Consider the following 25,029-nt stretch of genomic DNA (forward strand, 5'->3'; position numbering starts at 1 on the left):
CATGCCTTTCCTAGCTCTCCAGCCTTAGATTAGACGATTTTGAGAGGGGTCTAGTTTTAGGTGCCAGAAAGGTGTTTGGCAGGCTGATATGCAGTACCACCTCAGCAAGACTGCGTCACGGGGTTACTGGTTTTGAACATTGTAACGATAGAACACGACATATGGAGGCAAGAGGAGTTTATTAATTGTAAGGGTGCAAAATAACAATGATAGCAAACTACGAGGATTCAGCCTTTTATGGTGGGTTGAAATAAAAACTAAAGTTTAGGATGCATCTCATGTTCGTGCAGCATGTGGTGCCAAGTTGACCCTTGAGAACTCAACAACACACAATGAATGTTTACATACACGAATCCCTAGAACGGACCCTAACTACGTTAACATACATGCGGTGACTAACTTATGACACTAATTGTGGTTAGGAGTAAAAACCTCACAAAGGAAAAAAGTGCCGGCAACCCTCATTATGTTGACCATTGCCTATGCGAAAAGCGTCAAACTTTTCAAAAGCTAAAGTTTTGGTGAAGAGATCTGCCACATTCTGATGTGTAGCAAAATACAAAAGCTGATCTCCCCTACATGTAGCCGCTCTTTGACATAGTGATAATGTATCTCAATGTGTTACATATGTGCATAGTGCATGAAACTTAGGATTCCGCACCACTGCAATGGAACTTTGATTGTCAGTGAGAATTGGAGGCTTCTTCAATGATGAATTAACAAACGTCCCATTCAAACACATTCCGTCGTGGTTGTGAAAGCTGTCCTGTACTCAGCTTCATATGGTGAGGTAGCAACCGTTGATTGTTTCTTGCTCAACCAAGAAATGAATGAATGTTTGAGGAAGAAACAATTATCACTAGTTGACTGCCTAGTGTCAAAATCACCAGCCCAATCTGATCCGTTGTAAGCGTGTAAATGCCATCCCGTCCCATTGGGAAACAATAATCCAACCGAGTGTCTTGTAGGTATTAAGAACTTGCTTCACAACCTACCAATGTGAGGTCTTTGGGCTGTGCACAAATTTGCTCTACAAAACTAATGGTTGAGATACATGACGTCTTCTGGGAGGCCCTCGTTCAAAAATGCAATCTTGATATCTAACTGAGGAATAGGGTAACCTTTAGGAGGGGAGCATAGTTATGGAAGTGTAGGTCATCGGGCGAATCTTTTCCCTAGCGAGTTATGGAAGTCAAGGTCATTGGTTGAATATTTCCTAGGGTAGAGTTACAAATATTAGCCCATGCTACCATTTTCATGACTTCAATGCCATCCACATGTTTTTTATAAGCTAGAATTTAAGGATTCTAACCTTATAGATGGCTCTAGATGACTTATGCTAATGGATTTGAGTACTTGGAGGGCTAAATTTGGACCTCATATGAGGAAGTTATGTTAATTTTTGGGGCCATATCAGGAGTTATGAAATTCGCCTTTGCCCCAGAATCAAAGAAAAACAAACAATTCTGATTTCTGATTTTTCCCCATGCTCTGCACATCTCAGTCTTTTTCGTTTCCTCTTCATCATGTGCATGTGGCAAACTCCCAATCACATCTGGAAGAAGTCCTGCGGAAGGTTTAGGCCTTTTGCCCTTCCGATGAGCCTGTTTATCACCATTCTTATCATCATCTGACCTGTCTCTTTTCTTGAATGGGCAATCATAAGAGCGGTGTCCCTCTCCTTTGCATATAAAACATTTGTTTTGCTCCATGAGTGACTTTTTCTCTTCATCAGATAACTTGGTACGGGGCTGTTTATTAGGCTCTGTCCACGCCTTTGACCAGCTTTGAATTGGGCTTTTCCTCCCTTTTGAAACGGTTGTTTGCCATAATTTTTATTTTCAGATTTGATGTCCTTATCTTGGTGTTTGGCAGCCCGTTTGTTGTCTTCTTTCTTGCTGTCCATAAAGCCCAAATTCTTCTCCTGCATCCATGCATATGCTGTCCTTGCATTCTCAATCAATTGAGTCATAGAACCCACCTTGGTTTTGATGCAATAATCACGTAGCTCACTAGGCAATCCACAACAGTACTTCTCTATTTGCTCTTTCAAAGAAACATGCCTGTAAGAGCTCAATGGCAGCAAAACATCCCAAAATCTCTGGGTGTAATCATCAAGATTCTTGCAAAGTTTGTATGACAAGTCATGCCAGTGTGAGTACCTCAACTTCAAAAGTTGGAGTAAGCCAAGTAGAAAAGAACACTTGCTTAAATTCCAGCCAAGTAACAGGTGCTTCTCCATGAAGCATAAGGTTGGTGTACCACTTAAGTGCATTGCCTTTCAAAAATGTAGCGACCTTCCTCATCTTGGATGCTTCTGTAAACAAACCCCCAAGAAATGCAGCATCAAACCGTTGAAGGAATGTGAGGGCTTTGTACCTATCCTATACTCCATTATATGTATCAAACTTGACATGAGAACCACCATCCTTAAATTCTTTATACACATGTGATATTGGCTGTCCCAAAGATGGTTGTATATTTGCAGCATTTCCTTCACTAGGGAGAGCCATGCTTGGCTGAACATTAGGCATGGGAGCATATGCTGTGGCTTGCATGCCTGGCTGCATTCCCACATTGTCATACATGGCTTGCTTTCTATGCCCAATTGGCGATGGAATCAACATAGCATCAAAGATAGAATCTGTACCAAAATATTCAGGTTGCTGCCTCAAATATGGCTGAGGTGGTTGAGCCACATTTATGGACTGCACATTATTATTTTGAGGAGTAGAAGTACCCAAACCAAGGCCTTGTGCTGGCTGCTCATACTGTTGCACTGGCTGTACCTTTTGTACCTTTTTTTCAAGTGCTCTTGGCCACCATTTCCGGGCTTACGGCCGCCATACCGCACCGACTAACTGCGAAAGCTCCAAAAGGCGGGGGAAAAGAAACGGCAAGGCGAGGGAGGGAGGAATGGAGGCGGAGGAGGGGAAGGAAAGGAGGGAGGGAGGCGCAGGAGGAAGCGGGGGGAGGAGAGACGGCAGCGGGGAGAGAGAAGAGGCGAAGGAGGGGAAGGAAGGGAGGAGGGAGGGAAGGGAGGGGGTGGCAGCGGGGAGAGAGAAGAGGCGAAGGAGGGAAGGAAGGGAGGAGGGAGGGAAGGGAGGGGGTGAGAGTGAGGAAATGTACACACAACAGCTCGACTCATCCATAGGCCCGTATCTAACCCAGGCGTCCCATACCACTTGAGCCCGTCCAGAGGACTTTCGATACACCACCTATGATCCGCCATGTAGATGGCCAGAGTCCTGGCCTGGGTCCAATTCCCATCCATCAGTTGAGGAGCGCTCAACTGATCTACACAATAGCACTGGCCTCCCTCTATATAGAAGGAAACCTGCTATAGATAGCACAATGCTATGAATAGCTCCCTCCATATAAAGCGAGCACTATATATGAATCAATCTCTATATATAGCAATCTCGGCTAAAAATAGCCATCCAGCCCTATGCTATCCCGTAACCCACGTTAACCTGCTATCCAACCCTAGGTACACCACGCACATGACAAAAAACTCATAATGGCCGTCTTATTTAAATATCCATATTTGATGACTTCATAAAATACTTGGCTTCATAGAGTCAATCGATGAGATTGTTTATCCTCGAAAAAGGAAATTTGATCTCACTGAGAGTGGGAAATGCATTGAATGCAAATGGGATTGAATTCACTGTGTAACTTATTTGCTGGTTTCTCCAATTAATAAAGAAATACTGAAAGGGGCACCAAGGGTTTGGGGTCAATCTGTGTTGTTATTCTTGAGCAGGAGCACTCTAGCTCCCGATTTGTGTTTGAGTTATTTGCTCAATATTTTAATGTGAAAGCATTGGCTGGTTAGTTGTCTAATACTACCCTCTTGTTGGCTTTGAGGCCAATTTCATGGTTCTGTTGCCGGGGCATCACAATCTTTCTTAAGGAGGTGAGCCTATGATTGTCTTTGGTGAAGTATTGCCGGCTGGGTTAAATTACCCAAAATTTCATGCCTTTCCTAGCTCTCCAGCCTTAGATTAGACGATTTTGAGAGGGGTCTAGTTTTAGGTGCCAGAAAGGTGTTTGGCAGGCTGATATGCAGTACCACCTCAGCAAGACTGCGTCACGGGGTTACTGGTTTTGAACATTGTAACGATAGAACACGACATATGGAGGCAAGAGGAGTTTATTCATTGTAAGGGTGCAAAATAACAATGATAGCAAACTACGAGGATTCAGCCTTTTATGGTGGGTTGAAATAAAAACTAAAGTTTAGGATGCATCTCATGTTCGTGCAGCATGTGGTGCCAAGTTGACCCTTGAGAACTCAACAACACACAATGAATGTTTACATACACGAATCCCTAGAACGGACCCTAACTACGTTAACATACATGCGGTGACTAACTTATGACACTAATTGTGGTTAGGAGTAAAAACCTCACAAAGGAAAAAAGTGCCGGCAACCCTCATTATGTTGACCATTGCCTATGCGAAAAGCGTCAAACTTTTCAAAAGCTAAAGTTTTGGTGAAGAGATCTGCCACATTCTGATGTGTAGCAAAATACAAAAGCTGATCTCCCCTACATGTAGCCACTCTTTGACATAGTGATAATGTATCTCAATGTGTTACATATGTGCATAGTGCATGAAACTTAGGATTCCGCACCACTGCAATGGAACTTTGATTGTCAGTGAGAATTGGAGGCTTCTTCAATGATGAATTAACAAACGTCCCATTCAAACACATTCCGTCGTGGTTGTGAAAGCTGTCCTGTACTCAGCTTCATATGGTGAGGTAGCAACCGTTGATTGTTTCTTGCTCAACCAAGAAATGAATGAATGTTTGAGGAAGAAACAATTATCACTAGTTGACTGCCTAGTGTCAAAATCACCAGCCCAATCTGATCCGTTGTAAGCGTGTAAATGCCATCCCGTCCCATTGGGAAACAATAATCCAACCGAGTGTCTTGTAGGTATTAAGAACTTGCTTCACAACCTACCAATGTGAGGTCTTTGGGCTGTGCACAAATTTGCTCTACAAAACTAATGGTTGAGATACATGACGTCTTCTGGGAGGCCCTCGTTCAAAAATGCAATCTTGATATCTAACTGAGGAATAGGGTAACCTTTAGGAGGGGAGCATAGTTATGGAAGTGTAGGTCATCGGGCGAATCTTTTCCCTAGCGAGTTATGGAAGTCAAGGTCATTGGTTGAATATTTCCTAGGGTAGAGTTACAAATATTAGCCCATGCTACCATTTTCATGACTTCAATGCCATCCACATGTTTTTTATAAGCTAGAATTTAAGGATTCTAACCTTATAGATGGCTCTAGATGACTTATGCCAATGGATTTGAGTACTTGGAGGGCTAAATTTGGACCTCATATGAGGAAGTTATGTTAATTTTTGGGGCCATATCAGGAGTTATGAAATTCGCCTTTGCCCCAGAATCAAAGAAAAACAAACAATTCTGATTTCTGATTTTTCCCCATGCTCTGCACATCTCAGTCTTTTTCGTTTCCTCTTCATCATGTGCATGTGGCAAACTCCCAATCACATCTGGAAGAAGTCCTGCGGAAGGTTTAGGCCTTTTGCCCTTCCGATGAGCCTGTTTATCACCATTCTTATCATCATCTGACCTGTCTCTTTTCTTGAATGGGCAATCATAAGAGCGGTGTCCCTCTCCTTTGCATATAAAACATTTGTTTTGCTCCATGAGTGACTTTTTCTCTTCATCAGATAACTTGGTACGGGGCTGTTTATTAGGCTCTGTCCACGCCTTTGACCAGCTTTGAATTGGGCTTTTCCTCCCTTTTGAAACGGTTGTTTGCCATAATTTTTATTTTCAGATTTGATGTCCTTATCTTGGTGTTTGGCAGCCCGTTTGTTGTCTTCTTTCTTGCTGTCCATAAAGCCCAAATTCTTCTCCTGCATCCATGCATATGCTGTCCTTGCATTCTCAATCAATTGAGTCATAGAACCCACCTTGGTTTTGATGCAATAATCACGTAGCTCACTAGGCAATCCACAACAGTACTTCTCTATTTGCTCTTTCAAAGAAACATGCCTGTAAGAGCTCAATGGCAGCAAAACATCCCAAAATCTCTGGGTGTAATCATCAAGATTCTTGCAAAGTTTGTATGACAAGTCATGCCAGTGTGAGTACCTCAACTTCAAAAGTTGGAGTAAGCCAAGTAGAAAAGAACACTTGCTTAAATTCCAGCCAAGTAACAGGTGCTTCTCCATGAAGCATAAGGTTGGTGTACCACTTAAGTGCATTGCCTTTCAAAAATGTAGCGACCTTCCTCATCTTGGATGCTTCTGTAAACAAACCCCCAAGAAATGCAGCATCAAACCGTTGAAGGAATGTGAGGGCTTTGTACCTATCCTATACTCCATTATATGTATCAAACTTGACATGAGAACCACCATCCTTAAATTCTTTATACACATGTGATATTGGCTGTCCCAAAGATGGTTGTATATTTGCAGCATTTCCTTCACTAGGGAGAGCCATGCTTGGCTGAACATTAGGCATGGGAGCATATGCTGTGGCTTGCATGCCTGGCTGCATTCCCACATTGTCATACATTGCTTGCTTTCTATGCCCAATTGGCGATGGAATCAACATAGCATCAAAGATAGAATCTGTACCAAAATATTCAGGTTGCTGCCTCAAATATGGCTGAGGTGGTTGAGCCACATTTATGGACTGCACATTATTATTTTGAGGAGTAGAAGTACCCAAACCAAGGCCTTGTGCTGGCTGCTCATACTGTTGCATTGGCTGTACCTTTTGTACCTTTTTTTCAAGTGCTCTTGGCCACCGTTTCCGGGCTTACGGCCGCCATACCGCACCGACTAACTGCGAAAGCTCCAAAAGGCGGGGGAAAAGAAACGGCGAGGCGAGGGAGGGAGGAATGGAGGCGGAGGAGGGGAAGGAAAGGAGGGAGGGAGGCGCAGGAGGAAGCGGGGGGAGGAGAGACGGCAGCGGGGAGAGAGAAGAGGCGAAGGAGGGGAAGGAAGGGAGGAGGGAGGGAAGGGAGGGGGTGGCAGCGGGGAGAGAGAAGAGGCGAAGGAGGGAAGGAAGGGAGGAGGGAGGGAAGGGAGGGGGTGAGAGTGAGGAAATGTACACACAACAGCTCGACTCATCCATAGGCCCGTATCTAACCCAGGCGTCCCATACCACTTGAGCCCGTCCAGAGGACTTTCGATACACCACCTATGATCCGCCATGTAGATGGCCAGAGTCCCGGCCTGGGTCCAAGTCCCATCCATCAGTTGAGGAGCGCTCAACTGATCTACACAATAGCACTGGCCTCCCTCTATATAGAAGGAAACCTGCTATAGATAGCACAATGCTATGAATAGCTCCCTCCATATAAAGCGAGCACTATATATGAATCAATCTCTATATATAGCAATCTCGGCTAAAAATAGCCATCCAGCCCTATGCTATCCCGTAACCCACGTTAACCTGCTATCCAACCCTAGGTACACCACGCACATGACAAAAAACTCATAATGGCCGTCTTATTTAAATATCCATATTTGATGACTTCATAAAATACTTGGCTTCATAGAGTCAATCGATGAGATTGTTTATCCTCGAAAAAGGAAATTTGATCTCACTGAGAGTGGGAAATGCATTGAATGCAAATGGGATTGAATTCACTGTGTAACTTATTTGCTGGTTTCTCCAATTAATAAAGAAATACTGAAAGGGGCACCAAGGGTTTGGGGTCAATCTGTGTTGTTATTCTTGAGCAGGAGCACTCTAGCTCCCGATTTGTGTTTGAGTTATTTGCTCAATATTTTAATGTGAAAGCATTGGCTGGTTAGTTGTCTAATACTGCCCTCTTGTTGGCTTTGAGGCCAATTTCATGGTTCTGTTGCCGGGGCATCACAATCTTTCTTAAGGAGGTGAGCCTATGATTGTCTTTGGTGAAGTATTGCCGGCTGGGTTAAATTACCCAAAATTTCATGCCTTTTCTAGCTCTCCAGCCTTAGATTAGACGATTTTGAGAGGGGTCTAGTTTTAGGTGCCAGAAAGGTGTTTGGCAGGCTGATATGCAGTACCACCTCAGCAAGACTGCGTCACGGGGTTACTGGTTTTGAACATTGTAACGATAGAACACGACATATGGAGGCAAGAGGAGTTTATTCATTGTAAGGGTGCAAAATAACAATGATAGCAAACTACGAGGATTCAGCCTTTTATGGTGGGTTGAAATAAAAACTAAAGTTTAGGATGCATCTCATGTTCGTGCAGCATGTGGTGCCAAGTTGACCCTTGAGAACTCAACAACACACAATGAATGTTTACATACACGAATCCCTAGAACGGACCCTAACTACGTTAACATACATGCGGTGACTAACTTATGACACTAATTGTGGTTAGGAGTAAAAACCTCACAAAGGAAAAAAGTGCCGGCAACCCTCATTATGTTGACCATTGCCTATGCGAAAAGCGTCAAACTTTTCAAAAGCTAAAGTTTTGGTGAAGAGATCTGCCACATTCTGATGTGTAGCAAAATACAAAAGCTGATCTCCCCTACATGTAGCCGCTCTTTGACATAGTGATAATGTATCTCAATGTGTTACATATGTGCATAGTGCATGAAACTTAGGATTCCGCACCACTGCAATGGAACTTTGATTGTCAGTGAGAATTGGAGGCTTCTTCAATGATGAATTAACAAACGTCCCATTCAAACACATTCCGTCGTGGTTGTGAAAGCTGTCCTGTACTCAGCTTCATATGGTGAGGTAGCAACCGTTGATTGTTTCTTGCTCAACCAAGAAATGAATGAATGTTTGAGGAAGAAACAATTATCACTAGTTGACTGCCTAGTGTCAAAATCACCAGCCCAATCTGATCCGTTGTAAGCGTGTAAATGCCATCCCGTCCCATTGGGAAACAATAATCCAACCGAGTGTCTTGTAGGTATTAAGAACTTGCTTCACAACCTACCAATGTGAGGTCTTTGGGCTGTGCACAAATTTGCTCTACAAAACTAATGGTTGAGATACATGACGTCTTCTGGGAGGCCCTCGTTCAAAAATGCAATCTTGATATCTAACTGAGGAATAGGGTAACCTTTAGGAGGGGAGCATAGTTATGGAAGTGTAGGTCATCGGGCGAATCTTTTCCCTAGCGAGTTATGGAAGTCAAGGTCATTGGTTGAATATTTCCTAGGGTAGAGTTACAAATATTAGCCCATGCTACCATTTTCATGACTTCAATGCCATCCACATGTTTTTTATAAGCTAGAATTTAAGGATTCTAACCTTATAGATGGCTCTAGATGACTTATGCCAATGGATTTGAGTACTTGGAGGGCTAAATTTGGACCTCATATGAGGAAGTTATGTTAATTTTTGGGGCCATATCAGGAGTTATGAAATTCGCCTTTGCCCCAGAATCAAAGAAAAACAAACAATTCTGATTTCTGATTTTTCCCCATGCTCTGCACATCTCAGTCTTTTTCGTTTCCTCTTCATCATGTGCATGTGGCAAACTCCCAATCACATCTGGAAGAAGTCCTGCGGAAGGTTTAGGCCTTTTGCCCTTCCGATGAGCCTGTTTATCACCATTCTTATCATCATCTGACCTGTCTCTTTTCTTGAATGGGCAATCATAAGAGCGGTGTCCCTCTCCTTTGCATATAAAACATTTGTTTTGCTCCATGAGTGACTTTTTCTCTTCATCAGATAACTTGGTACGGGGCTGTTTATTAGGCTCTGTCCACGCCTTTGACCAGCTTTGAATTGGGCTTTTCCTCCCTTTTGAAACGGTTGTTTGCCATAATTTTTATTTTCAGATTTGATGTCCTTATCTTGGTGTTTGGCAGCCCGTTTGTTGTCTTCTTTCTTGCTGTCCATAAAGCCCAAATTCTTCTCCTGCATCCATGCATATGCTGTCCTTGCATTCTCAATCAATTGAGTCATAGAACCCACCTTGGTTTTGATGCAATAATCACGTAGCTCACTAGGCAATCCACAACAGTACTTCTCTATTTGCTCTTTCAAAGAAACATGCCTGTAAGAGCTCAATGGCAGCAAAACATCCCAAAATCTCTGGGTGTAATCATCAAGATTCTTGCAAAGTTTGTATGACAAGTCATGCCAGTGTGAGTACCTCAACTTCAAAAGTTGGAGTAAGCCAAGTAGAAAAGAACACTTGCTTAAATTCCAGCCAAGTAACAGGTGCTTCTCCATGAAGCATAAGGTTGGTGTACCACTTAAGTGCATTGCCTTTCAAAAATGTAGCGACCTTCCTCATCTTGGATGCTTCTGTAAACAAACCCCCAAGAAATGCAGCATCAAACCGTTGAAGGAATGTGAGGGCTTTGTACCTATCCTATACTCCATTATATGTATCAAACTTGACATGAGAACCACCATCCTTAAATTCTTTATACACATGTGATATTGGCTGTTCCAAAGATGGTTGTATATTTGCAGCATTTCCTTCACTAGGGAGAGCCATGCTTGGCTGAACATTAGGCATGGGAGCATATGCTGTGGCTTGCATGCCTGGCTGCATTCCCACATTGTCATACATGGCTTGCTTTCTATGCCCAATTGGCGATGGAATCAACATAGCATCAAAGATAGAATCTGTACCAAAATATTCAGGTTGCCGCCTCAAATATGGCTGAGGTGGTTGAGCCACATTTATGGACTGCACATTATTATTTTGAGGAGTAGAAGTACCCAAACCAAGGCCTTGTGCTGGCTGCTCATACTGTTGCACTGGCTGTACCTTTTGTACCTTTTTTTCAAGTGCTCTTGGCCACCGTTTCCGGGCTTACGGCCGCCATACCGCACCGACTAACTGCGAAAGCTCCAAAAGGCGGGGGAAAAGAAACGGCAAGGCGAGGGAGGGAGGAATGGAGGCGGAGGAGGGGAAGGAAAGGAGGGAGGGAGGCGCAGGAGGAAGCGGGGGGAGGAGAGACGGCAGCGGGGAGAGAGAAGAGGCGAAGGAGGGGAAGGAAGGGAGGAGGGAGGGAAGGGAGGGGGTGGCAGCGGGGAGAGAGAAGAGGCGAAGGAGGGAAGGAAGGGAGGAGGGAGGGAAGGGAGGGGGTGAGAGTGAGGAAATGTACACACAATAGCTCGACTCATCCATAGGCCCGTATCTAACCCAGGCGTCCCATACCACCTGAGCCCGTCCAGAGGACTTTCGATACACCACCTATGATCCGCCATGTAGATGGCCAGAGTCCCGGCCTGGGTCCAAGTCCCATCCATCAGTTGAGGAGCGCTCAACTGATCTACACAATAGCACTGGCCCTCCCTCTATATAGAAGGAAACCTGCTATAGATAGCACAATGCTATGAATAGCTCCCTCCATATAAAGCGAGCACTATATATGAATCAATCTCTATATATAGCAATCTCGGCTAAAAATAGCCATCCAGCCCTATGCTATCCCGTAACCCACGTTAACCTGCTATCCAACCCTAGGTACACCACGCACATGACAAAAAACTCATAATGGCCGTCTTATTTAAATATCCATATTTGATGACTTCATAAAATACTTGGCTTCATAGAGTCAATCGATGAGATTGTCTATCCTCGAAAAAGGAAATTTGATCTCACTGAGAGTGGGAAATGCATTGAATGCAAATGGGATTGAATTCACTGTGTAACTTATTTGCTGGTTTCTCCAATTAATAAAGAAATACTGAAAGGGGCACCAAGGGTTTGGGGTCAATCTGTGTTGTTATTCTTGAGCAGGAGCACTCTAGCTCCCGATTTGTGTTTGAGTTATTTGCTCAATATTTTAATGTGAAAGCATTGGCTGGTTAGTTGTCTAATACTGCCCTCTTGTTGGCTTTGAGGCCAATTTCATGGTTCTGTTGCCAGGGCATCACAATCTTTCTTAAGGAGGTGAGCCTATGATTGTCTTTGGTGAAGTATTGCCGGCTGGGTTAAATTACCCAAAATTTCATGCCTTTCCTAGCTCTCCAGCCTTAGATTAGACGATTTTGAGAGGGGTCTAGTTTTAGGTGCCAGAAAGGTGTTTGGCAGGCTGATATGCAGTACCACCTCAGCAAGACTGCGTCACGGGGTTACTGGTTTTGAACATTGTAACGATAGAACACGACATATGGAGGCAAGAGGAGTTTATTCATTGTAAGGGTGCAAAATAACAATGATAGCAAACTACGAGGATTCAGCCTTTTATGGTGGGTTGAAATAAAAACTAAAGTTTAGGATGCATCTCATGTTCGTGCAGCATGTGGTGCCAAGTTGACCCTTGAGAACTCAACAACACACAATGAATGTTTACATACACGAATCCCTAGAACGGACCCTAACTACGTTAACATACATGCGGTGACTAACTTATGACACTAATTGTGGTTAGGAGTAAAAACCTCACAAAGGAAAAAAGTGCCGGCAACCCTCATTATATTGACCATTGCCTATGCGAAAAGCGTCAAACTTTTCAAAAGCTAAAGTTTTGGTGAAGAGATCTGCCACATTCTGATGTGTAGCAAAATACAAAAGCTGATCTCCCCTACATGTAGCCGCTCTTTGACATAGTGATAATGTATCTCAATGTGTTACATATGTGCATAGTGCATGAAACTTAGGATTCCGTACCACTGCAATGGAACTTTGATTGTCAGTGAGAATTGGAGGCTTCTTCAATGATGAATTAACAAACGTCCCATTCAAACACATTGAGATATGGAGAGGGAGATAGAGTAGGGAGTAGGAGTTGACTCACTGCACACACACAATAGTGGGGATAATCACAATGAGTGAGTGGTACCTCCCCAAGCACACACTTTATATATTATGGATAAGGTAGTAACCCTTAAGTACAGCTAAGTACAAATGTGTACTTAGCGTACTTAAGTGTCCTACACTAAAGTACAACATAAAGTACTGTTTACATAGGGTGGCCAGCGCCTTTACCCCAACAACCTCCCACTTAAAGGCAATGTGCCCTCAAGGAGAGAAAGAATAAAAAACAGCAAACGTATACAATGTACAAGACCAATATGCTGGCCTCAACCAATACCCATAAGAGATCTGCAGTGTGCAAACCTCTCTGCAGCTAACCCTTTGGTTAACAGATCTGCCGGATTGTCATCTGTATGCACCTTAACAAGCTGAATTTGCTTGTTCTCAAGCACCTCCCTGATGAAGTGATATTTCACATCTATGTGCTTCGTCTTTGCATGAAAGACAGGATTACGTGCCAACTGTATGGCACTCTGACTGTCACAATGCAACAATGGAATCTCCAATGGATAACCCAAATCTGCCACTAGCCGAGATAGCCATATATCCTCCTTGCACGCCTCAGTGGCTGCAATATATTCAGCTTCTGTAGTAGACAAGGCAATGCATTGCTGCATTCTAAATACCCACGACACTGCACCTCCAGCGAAAGTGAAAACATATCCGGTAGTAGACTTCCGGGTATCAGGGTGACCGGCATAATCAGAGTCTGTATAACCCTGCACTTTTGCATCTTGACTGCCGAAACATATACACAAGTCCTGTGTACCCTTCAGGTATCTCATGACACCTTTCACTGTATCCCAATGCTTCTTGCCAGGTTTAGCCATGTATCTGCTAACCACTCCCACTGCAAACGCAATATCGGGCCTGGTTGCAACCATAGCATACATGAGACTGCCACACGCTGATGCATACGGAATCTTTGACATCTCAGCTCTCTCAGCATCTGTCTGAGGGCTGTCCAAAGCACTGATTTTCACATAAGGAGGCAATGGAGTACCAATACTCTTCCCCCCCTCCATGTGAAATCTCTGCAAGACCTTGCCAATGTATTCCTTCTGAGACAAGTATAGCAACCGCTTTTCCCTATCCCGAAGTATCTGCATACCCAATATATGGTTGGCATCACCAAGATCGTTCATATCAAAGGTCTGGTGCAATCTCTTTTTCAAGGCATTCATCTCCTTATGAGATTTTCCAGCAATTAACATGTCATCCACATACAAAATGAGGATCAGTAAACTGCCATCTGAAGCTTTCTTGGTATACAAGCAGCGATCAATGTCACTTCTCCTGTAACCCTGGGTTCGCATGAATGTATCAAACTTATGATACCATTCCTTGGGTGCCTGCTTTAGACCATAAAGACTTTTCTTCAGTCTGCATACAAGCTTCTCTTTGCCCTTCACTGTAAAACCCTCTGGCTGCTGCATAAAAATTTCCTCATGTAAATCACCATGAAGAAATGCTGTCTTGACATCCATTTGGACCAAGTCCATATCTGCATGTGCAACCAATGCTAATACAGTTCTGAGTGTTGGCATCTTAACAACAGGAGAGAATATCTCGTCAAAGTCAACACCATATTCTTGCTTGAACCCCTTGGCAACCAGTCTGGCTTTATGCCTTGGCTTTTCACCAGGTGTGACCTTAAGTCGATAAACCCATTTGCATGGCAGTACCTTCTTACCAGTAGGCAAGGATACCAATTCCCAAGTGCCATTCTTGTGAAGGCTGTCCATTTCAGACTTCATAGCAAGATCCCATTGAACCTTGTCTGCCCTCTGCCTAGCCTCTCTGTAGCATGAAGGCTCTCCACAATCAGTGAGCATCAAATAATCAATGCCTGGAACAAATCTTTCTGGCTGCCGCGTCGGTCTGGTTGACCTTCTAACCCAATGACCATCGTCTTGAGCTGGCTGTCCAGCCTGTTCATCACCCAGATAAGGTGGCTGTCTGATGTCTCCTGGCTGCATTTGCATGTCAGGAAGATCACCTAACTGTGCCTCATCCATTGGGATGTCTTCTGCCATACCTGGCTGTCCATTAGGACCTGCTGCAGCATCATTTAATGGCTGGTTATGCTGCTGTTGTGGCTGATTTACAGCCTGTCTGTGTTGCCCATGATGCCTGTCATCATCAAGAGTTACTTTTAAAGGTCCCTGCTGTACAACAAGTTCCTTGAACATGATGGTTTCATCAAACACGACATCATTGCTGCGTATAAGCTTTCTGTTCTTGGGATCCCAAATCCTGTAGCCCATCTCACCTTTGTCACCGTAACCTAGGAATATGCATTTAAGAGACTTTGGATCCAGTTTAGTTCTGTCCTCCCTGCGTACATGCACATACACGACACAACCAAAGACTTGTAGGTGTTTGTAAGACGGAGGCTTACCCGTCCATGCCTGTTCAGGCACACCGCCACATAGTCTCTTGTTTGGTGACCTATTAATAAGGTGCACAGCTGTCTTTACAGCTTCAGCCCAAAATGTGTGGGGCAGTGCAGCATGTGACAACATGGATGTGACTTTCTCTTGAATGGTCCTGAACATTTTTTCAGCGGTACCATTCTGTGGAGGATCATATGGTGCAGACAACACCCTTTGAATACCCTTTGCCTCACAGAATTCTTGAAACTCTTTGGACAAATACTCTCCACCATTGTCAGATCGTAAAGCTTTCAGTTTATTGCCTGTCTCATTTTTGACCAGTGCAACAAACTTAGTGAAAGCCTTGAACGTATCACTCTTCTTTTTGAGAGTGTAAACCCACACTTTGCGGGTGGCGTCATCTATGAATGACAGTATGTACTTAGAACCTCCTAAAGAGAGTGTAGGCATCTCACACACATCTGTATGTACAAGCTCCAAGAGCTGTAATTTCTGATCTGACCTTCTCTTATGAGGTATTTGTACTTGACGACCGTAGAGACAAAATTCACATTTCTTTAAATCTGAAAATTTTAGACTCGGCAAGTAACCAAAATGAGCCAATTGCTCCATTCCCTTAATACTCATATGGCCAAGCCGGCTATGCCACAATGAAATCTTTGGCAGCTCGGCGGCATTTACATCGGAATGCGGACAATGTCCAGCATGAAGTGAATACAAAGTATCAACCTCAGGACCCCTGGCAATAGCCATTGCCCCTTTGCTGATTTTCCATTTCTGACTGCCAAAGGTGGTCTGATAACCATCGTCATCCAATAAACCTGTGGAAATCAAGTTCTTCTTCACTTCAGGGACATGCCTGACTCCTTTGAGCATTAACTGTTGGCCATTTTCAAGAACAAGCCTGACATCACCTATGCCAATGATTGAACATGCATGGTTATCACCAAGAAAGACAACTCCCTTCTGCCCTCCTGCATATCTGACAAACAGATCTCTGCAGGGTGTAACATGAAAGGAGGCACCTGAATCTATAATCCAGGAAAGCATATCTGATCCATCACCAGCATGAAGTGTATGAGCCTCCAGTGAAGAGGTGAAACATATCTCACGTCCACTGTCACTGTCACTAACATAAGTAACATGCAGCTCCTCTTTTTCCTTGCCCTTAGACTTGCCTTGAGTCTTGCCTTCTTTGGCTCTCAGGTCGTTCTTCTTTTGAAAAAACTTTTTCTCAATATGTCCCTTCTTGCCGCAATAGTTGCATACAAGATCACTTTTAGAGCGGGACTTGCTCCTCTCTCTTTCTTTGTAGTTTCCACGTGTCTTGGACCTGCTGCGTGCATTCAAAGCATTCGACTTCCCAACAGCATTGTTCTTTCTGTTCATCTCTTCCTGTAGAAGAGCACTCTCCACATCTGCAAATAACAGAATGGTATTTGAGTTGCTGGTAGAAGTCCTGAATGTGTCCCATGACTCAGGTAGAGAACATAGGATGAGTGTAGCTTTCAGCTCATCATCGAGCTTCAACCCCTGGTTGATCACCTGGCTGAATATGCTGTTAAACTCAATAATATGAGTGGACATAGGTGTCCCCTCCTTCATTTGAAGACCAACAAGCTTTTTCAGGCAGTAAGCTTTTCCCGTGGCACTTTTCTTGGCATAAGTATCCTCAAGACGTTGCCACATCCTCCACGCAGTAGGTTCATCCCTGATGCCTACAACCAGTGAATCAACAACTGTAAGCATAATGGTCGACATGGCCAAGTTGTCCATCTTCTCCCACTGCTCATCAGTAACGTTGGAGGGCTTAACACCCTTCTCCTTTATAGGCTTGTACTGGTCCTTTTGCATCAGCACATTGTAGCATTGTGTCCTCCATATGTCGTAGTTTTTAGCTCCTTCGAGCTTCTTTATCTGGAACAAGGACGACACGTCGCTGCCGGAACTCATGGTAAAGAAAGTAGAGTTTGTTCCTCAATGGAACCGCCTGACTCCCTGAATGAACGTGCAATCACGCACAAATAAATAATCTCCCGCAAGCGGAAGCTTCAAGATAATTCCCTTACTGTTTATGTGGCATAAACCACTTCTCCCACGTGCTGCAGAAACAGTACAACAACCTGTTTTTCACTTCCAGAGCGCATAAAATGCGGTACAGCTGTACTAAAACAGCGTACAAAACAGCCCAGTAACTATAGAGATCAATAATGAGGCATACAATGCTGATATAACAGCAAGTACAGACTTGAAATCTGCGTTATGACAGTCCCAAAACTGTCGTACAATCTTCAGGCCTGCATGTGGCACGGTTCCCCCAAAAAATCCTGATTTTAAAGTGACGTTTATTGACTTGAAACAGGCCTGATACTGCAATATACAGTATAGGACTGGAAGCCAACAAAAGCCCCTTGTTTGAATCTGAATTTCTGAGAAATTTGTCACAATCTTGCTCTGCACCGCTTCCCAATGTCGAATGAGTGGAGCAGTTGCTTCCCCCCAAATCGAAATACAGAGTGTAAAAGCCCCAAATAATCAGTCACTGCATGTGCTCTAGGAATGCATTTGTTCTGTGAAATGTCGTTCACAATCTTCCAAAGAAATCATGCAACTGCCTGCAATCACTGCATGTGCGGGTACACACTGACAAAAGCATAAACCTCTGCCCAAGTGTCAAGCATACACACTGCAAATCTGACAATGCATACACTGTGTCAACCCTCACTGGCCAAGTGAATAACCTGTCTCAACTCTGTTTGCGGCATAAGCTAAGCCTCAGAGTTGAGTGATGCCTTGCCACAGTAGCACCTGTACATGCATTTGCAGTACTCGATGCGTAATGGAATGACAGTAAGCAAAGGGTACAATGCGTAAGAAAAGCAAAGTACCTGGCAATTACAATAATACACGCACACTAGTGCGTCCTTTTTCTTCGAAAAGAGTGAAAACCTGCAATTTCAGTTTGAAATCTGCGTATGACAGGAAAAAATACAGCAAGTACAGTTGTACCTGCATACCTTTGCTGCGTCGCAAAAATCTGCACAGGGAAGCGTGCCCAAACTGAAAAAATCCAAATAATGGATGATGTGACACTCCTCCCACACGAGTTGAGGAAAGACGCGCAGGAGTACAATGCGTACTTCCCTGCAGCGTTGTACACCTCCAACCTGCGTATGGGAAAACGTGCCCACCTCGAAAAACACAGAAAATTACAGATTTTGGTGCACACGAAAATGCGTGCCACCGTGAAACACAGGACTGCGTTTGCGCCGCTACACTTGTACCCGTGCAAAATATTTCACGTCCTTGAACGCTGCGTGTGCCCGCAATTTACGTTGCACCCGCGTTGTACTTGTACGCTGCGTGTATCACACTGTACCAATTTGTGCGAAAATGGCTGTACTTTGTCGGAGATGAGTGCAGCCGTTGCTGCTGTTCGTCTGTCACGAAAAGGAGCCGGAAGAAGGGGGGGGCTGGTACGGCGATGTGGCCGACGGATGTCGGCGGCCTTTGGCCGACTGTGGTCGGCTGCGGGGCTGCAGCTGACCTTGCTCGACTGCTGTCCTCGCCCGGCTGTAGCTCGCCCACCTGCAGCTCTTACGCTGCAGCTCGCCCTTGCTGCTGCGCCTTGCAGCTTTGCTCGCCCGCGCCTTCGCCGCCGCTTCTCCGCCTTGCACACGCTCGCCCAAGCAATGCCGCCCGGTTCGATGCGTGTTTGATAGCTGCGCGTACAGCCTTTGCTGCGCGCCTTCCTCGCGATGAAAGAGAGTGAGCTCCCTGTTCCAGCCCGTTGGTTGAGAGAGAGAGAACCCGCAATGCCCGTGAGGATGGAGAGGATGAAGGGAGGAGCCTTAGCTCTGATACCAGTTGAGATATGGAGAGGGAGATAGAGTAGGGAGTAGGAGTTGACTCACTGCACACACACAATAGTGGGGATAATCACAATGAGTGAGTGGTACCTCCCCAAGCACACACTTTATATATTATGGATAAGGTAGTAACCCTTAAGTACAGCTAAGTACAAATGTGTACTTAGCGTACTTAAGTGTCCTACACTAAAGTACAACATAAAGTACTGTTTACATAGGGTGGCCAGTGCCTTTACCCCAACACACATTCCGTCGTGGTTGTGAAAGCTGTCCTGTACTCAGCTTCATATGGTGAGGTAGCAACCGTTGATTGTTTCTTGCTCAACCAAGAAATGAATGAATGTTTGAGGAAGAAACAATTATCACTAGTTGACTGCCTAGTGTCAAAATCACCAGCCCAATCTGATCCGTTGTAAGCGTGTAAATGCCATCCCGTCCCATTGGGAAACAATAATCCAACCGAGTGTCTTGTAGGTATTAAGAACTTGCTTCACAACCTACCAATGTGAAGTCTTTGGGCTGTGCACAAATTTGCTCTACAAAACTAATGGTTGAGATACATGACGTCTTCTGGGAGGCCCTCGTTCAAAAATGCAATCTTGATATCTAATTGAGGAATAGGGTAACCTTTAAGAGGGGAGCATAGTTATGGAAGTGTAGGTCATCGGGCGAATCTTTTCCCTAGCGAGTTATGGAAGTCAAGGTCATTGGTTGAATATTTCCTAGGGTAGAGTTACAAATATTAGCCCATGCTACCATTTTCATGACTTCAATGCCATCCACATGTTTTTTATAAGCTAGAATTTAAGGATTCTAACCTTATAGATGGCTCTAGATGACTTATGCCAATGGATTTGAGTACTTGGAGGGCTAAATTTGGACCTCATATGAGGAAGTTATGCTAATTTTTGGGGCCATATCAGGAGTTATGAAATTCGCCTTTGCCCCAGAATCAAAGAAAAACAAACAATTCTGATTTCTGATTTTTCCCCATGCTCTGCACATCTCAGTCTTTTTCGTTTCCTCTTCATCATGTGCATGTGGCAAACTCCCAATCACATCTGGAAGAAGTCCTGCGGAAGGTTTAGGCCTTTTGCCCTTCCGATGAGCCTGTTTATCACCATTCTTATCATCATCTGACCTGTCTCTTTTCTTGAATGGGCAATCATAAGAGCGGTGTCCCTCTCCTTTGCATATAAAACATTTGTTTTGCTCCATGAGTGACTTTTTCTCTTCATCAGATAACTTGGTACGGGGCTGTTTATTAGGCTCTGTCCATGCCTTTGACCAGCTTTGAATTGGGCTTTTCCTCCCTTTTGAAACGGTTGTTTGCCATAATTTTTATTTTCAGATTTGATGTCCTTATCTTGGTGTTTGGCAGCCCGTTTGTTGTCTTCTTTCTTGCTGTCCATAAAGCCCAAATTCTTCTCCTGCATCCATGCATATGCTGTCCTTGCATTCTCAATCAATTGAGTCATAGAACCCACCTTGGTTTTGATGCAATAATTACGTAGCTCACTAGGCAATCCACAACAGTACTTCTCTATTTGCTCTTTCAAAGAAACATGCCTGTAAGAGCTCAATGGCAGCAAAACATCCCAAAATCTCTGGGTGTAATCATCAAGATTCTTGCAAAGTTTGTATGACAAGTCATGCCAGTGTGAGTACCTCAACTTCAAAAGTTGGAGTAAGCCAAGTAGAAAAGAACACTTGCTTAAATTCCAGCCAAGTAACAGGTGCTTCTCCATGAAGCATAAGGTTGGTGTACCACTTAAGTGCATTGCCTTTCAAAAATGTAGCGACCTTCCTCATCTTGGATGCTTCTGTAAACAAACCCCCAAGAAATGCAGCATCAAACCGTTGAAGGAATGTGAGGGCTTTGTACCTATCCTATACTCCATTATATGTATCAAACTTGACATGAGAACCACCATCCTTAAATTCTTTATACACATGTGATATTGGCTGTCCCAAAGATGGTTGTATATTTGCAGCATTTCCTTCACTAGGGAGAGCCATGCTTGGCTGAACATTAGGCATGGGAGCATATGCTGTGGCTTGCATGCCTGGTTGCATTCCCACATTGTCATACATGGCTTGCTTTCTATGCCCAATTGGCGATGGAATCAACATAGCATCAAAGATAGAATCTGTACCAAAATATTCAGGTTGCTGCCTCAAATATGGCTGAGGTGGTTGAGCCACATTTATGGACTGCACATTATTATTTTGAGGAGTAGAAGTACCCAAACCAAGGCCTTGTGCTGGCTGCTCATACTGTTGCACTGGCTGTACCTTTTGTACCTTTTTTTCAAGTGCTCTTGGCCACCGTTTCCGGGCTTACGGCCGCCATACCGCACCGACTAACTGTGAAAGCTCCAAAAGGCGGGGGAAAAGAAACGGCAAGGCGAGGGAGGGAGGAATGGAGGCGGAGGAGGGGAAGGAAAGGAGGGAGGGAGGCGCAGGAGGAAGCGGGGGGAGGAGAGACGGCAGCGGGGAGAGAGAAGAGGCGAAGGAGGGGAAGGAAGGGAGGAGGGAGGGAAGGGAGGGGGTGGCAGCGCGGCGCCAAGGCGGGGAAGGGGAAGGAGGAGAGGCGGGGGTGTGGCAGCGCGGCACGAGGCGGAGGCGGAGAAGGAAGGAGGGGAGGAAGGAGGGGGGGGGTTGGCAGCGCGGTGCAAAGGTGGGGAAGGGGGAGGAAGGGAGGCAGGGGTGTGGCAGCGCAGCGCGAGGAGGAGGCGGAGAAGGAAGGAGGGGAGGAGGGAGGGTGGCGGCAGCGCGGTGCGAGGCGGAGGAGGGGAAGGAAGGGAAGGGGGGAGGGGGCCACGCGGCGCGAGGGAGGTAGACGGGAGCGGGGGGGGGGGGTAGGAGCATTCGCAGTAGCTGAAGCTCTCTCCAAGAGTAGCAACCTCAAAACGAGGTAGCCGATTAATGGATTAGTTAACTTAAATAGATTAGTTAATTAGGTTAGCCTAATGAACTAACACCTATTATTTTTCCCACTAAATCTTGCAAATTCTTGGAGTTCTGCATATCAAATGCAATTGTTGAATGCAGAAGTAATTGACAAACAAAATTACAAACCTGGTGGAACAAATCCCATGGAAATCCGATGCTAGAATGTGTAGATAATGAATTTTTTAATTCATTAGACCCATTAGTTAGTTGAAGTATGCCATTACAAATGCTACAATTAGAGAGCCCATAGTAGCATTTCATCCTTTTTGCTTGTTCTTGATAGCTTGCTTAAGGATTGGCATTTGATTTCATATTCTAAACAATTCATTGGAATTTTGTAACTTTGCGTAACGAATCATTGTATTTGTTCGGTGAACAAAGCTTTTAAATTTGTGGCTTACAGTCAAGTTTCTTAATCGTGCCTTAGCATGACCTCTTCCCCTCTTTTTCAAATTTAATCTTGAAACTTGAATCTCTGAGTATGATTTCTCTTGTGGTAGGCCTTGGAAAGAAGCTGAAAAGACCAAGGCCTTGGACACATTCGGAACCCATCACACGAGCACAATTGAAGCAAATGCGTGATGAGTTTTGGGATACAGCTCCTCATTATGGGGGCAACAGAGGTAATGCTGTCAGCATTTCTTTCTAGTTTTGTGGTTGATAACTACTGTAATTCTGTCTTAGTGTAATTTTGTTTCTAGTTTTTTGGTGGACCAAGGTCCCATTGTATAGAGGGAATCATGAAACTCCTTTAGATACCTTATAGTGATTATGTCTTTAGGCCATTGGTTAATACAAAACTGATCTCTTCATTATGCTCCTCTTTTTGAGTGTTCTTATACACATCATTTTCTGTTAACCTTGTCATGGCCGAGCCTGCCCTTCTCATAAAGAGTTCTGACAAGCTTAACACGATAATCTTTATACACACAAGTGCTCGTGTGTGAGACAGAGAGAGCACGTGTTTATGTTCTATTCTACACCCACCATAGGATGCTGACATCATGTTCAATATGGCCGTTGCCATCTTCCCTTTGCTTTGGTGGTTTTTAAAATGAATAATAATCAGTGTCTACACCCAAGGTGGTCCTAGCTTATTATCCTTTGCTACAAGTTCTTCCACCATGAAAGAAACACACTAGTAACTGTAATTTGTCTTTGAATGCTTAGGGTGTTGATCACATTATGCTTATTTCTAACATGATGGCTCAAATTGCCAAACAGAGGTTCTTGAGTCAACATTACTGGTTTTTAAAATGAATAATAATCAGTGTCTACACCCAAGGTGGTCCTAACTTATTATCCTCTGCCACAATTTTTTCCACCATGAAAGAAACACGCTAGTAAGTGTAATTTGTCTTTGAATGCATAGGGTGTTGATCACATTATGCTTATTTCTAATATGGTGGCTCAAATTGCCAAACAGAGGTTCTTGAGTCAACATTACTGGCATCCGAGCATGGCATGCACCTTGATACATGTAGTGTCTGTGCACTTTTGGGTGTTGATGGCATATACACATGCACCTGCACTCATATGAGGCACTCTAGTGTAGCATTCTTCATGGAAATCTTGTCAAGAGGGAGTTTGTGATTCCTTTATTCCTTCTCCTTTTTTGTGAGTCTATGCACTCTTCTGATGAGTGCTTTTTGTATCACAGAGATCTGGGATGCTCTTCATGCAGCTGCAGAGGCTGAGCTGAGTCTTGCACAGGCGATAGTAGATAGTGCCGGGATCATTGTCACCTCAGAAGACATGTCTACTTGCTACGATGAAAGAGGTAGTCAATCAACCTGATGCCCATCTTATTTCTTGGTGATGTTGCTTATTACCCAAAGTTAATGCTTAATCATAATTTTATCTGTGCAGGGGCGAAGTACGACTTACCAAAGTACGTTTTGAGTGAGCCTGTTAATATTATTAAAGACGATTGATTGATCTTTCTGATGGGACGAATGGAAGAGTTCACCCTTTCCTGTGACATAAACAGTAGAGTTGTCATATGACAGGGGTTCCTCATATCTGGTGTTTTGGGTTCAATCTTCAAGTTTTATGTCTTCGACAGCTATGTAACCTAATTCATAGGCAGAATGTATCAAATTATGTGATTCATTGTGTAGAAATTATTCTAGTTTAGTACTGTGATGCTGCAATTAAAAGCCTAACTGAAACAGCAAAAGGCTTTAATCATCATTGGAAGATCATCGGGAAGTTCCGACTCTTGCGATTTGATGGTTCTTTACGTGTGAAGCAAGAAGAATTGCTTCTCTAGGAGAATAAAGGATATTACAGCATTTTATTACATTTGTCCGCGCTGCCAGAAAATGGTTGTGGCCTTGAAGCTCATTGCTATAGTGCAGGATATATGGTGTCTAGAATAAGCTAGCAGCTCTATCCGAGTAGCTGAGTCAATTTTACAGGATTGTCACGACATTTTCAAATTTTCCCAATGGAGTAAACGGTGGATATATTCTGGGTTTTACACCTGCGAATCCTTTAACAAAGAATCAATGTGCAAACTAGATGCATCACATGGGCAATTGGCTTTATCTGAATTGTTTTAATGTGAAGGCAGAGGCAAGTTTCAGATGTTAATTGAGTTTGTGAGTTTTTCCTTTGGATCATGCTGGTCTATCCACCAGAGGTACATTGGAACTACAGCCTTGAATAGTGGTGAGTTGCAACTGCCACTTGCTGCGTGTCTACCGAGTTATTTTTATTTTTATTTTCCTAATTTACTTTCAATTTTGTTTAAAGTCTCTTATAAGCTCCTTTCTTCCTCTCCTTTTTTCTTCGTTTGCTTTGTGAAAATTTAATATGTGACAAAGGTTGTACAAGTTTTTAGGTGCGTAGCATTTTAAGTGCGTTAGGTGTGATCTTCGGAAGAATTTTATTTTTTGAAACTTAAGGTGGGAGCTCCGATAAACAGTGATTTTCAAAATTTGTGAGAAGCGAGAAGGGGAGGGAAAATATTCACATGACATGTAGAGCAGCATAGGATATACATAGATGACTTGCAACATGCAAAGATGATTGGAAAATCAATTGAGAATGACGAGTCATTGA

At 43.9% G+C, this 25,029-nt stretch overlaps 1 protein-coding gene across 1 annotated transcript in view; it reads left to right on the forward strand.

Moving 5' to 3' along the window:
* Positions 1-24,560, forward strand: part of LOC147900230 (uncharacterized) — a 41,597-nt gene extending 17,037 nt beyond the window's left edge. The window contains exons 2-4 of the mRNA XM_087376955.1: positions 22,464-22,586; positions 23,624-23,743; positions 23,833-24,560. Of these exons, the coding sequence (XP_087233081.1) occupies positions 22,464-22,586; positions 23,624-23,743; positions 23,833-23,897 (308 nt within the window). The 3' untranslated portion in view covers positions 23,898-24,560. The remainder of the gene's footprint in view (positions 1-22,463; positions 22,587-23,623; positions 23,744-23,832) is intronic.
* The last annotated feature ends 469 nt before the right edge of the window (positions 24,561-25,029 follow it).

Source organism: Dipteris shenzhenensis, chromosome 7 (genome assembly GCF_047967505.1).
Source record: "Dipteris shenzhenensis isolate YYH24624 ecotype China chromosome 7, Dip_SZ_1.0, whole genome shotgun sequence".
NCBI classification, from domain to species: domain Eukaryota; kingdom Viridiplantae; phylum Streptophyta; class Polypodiopsida; order Gleicheniales; family Dipteridaceae; genus Dipteris; species Dipteris shenzhenensis.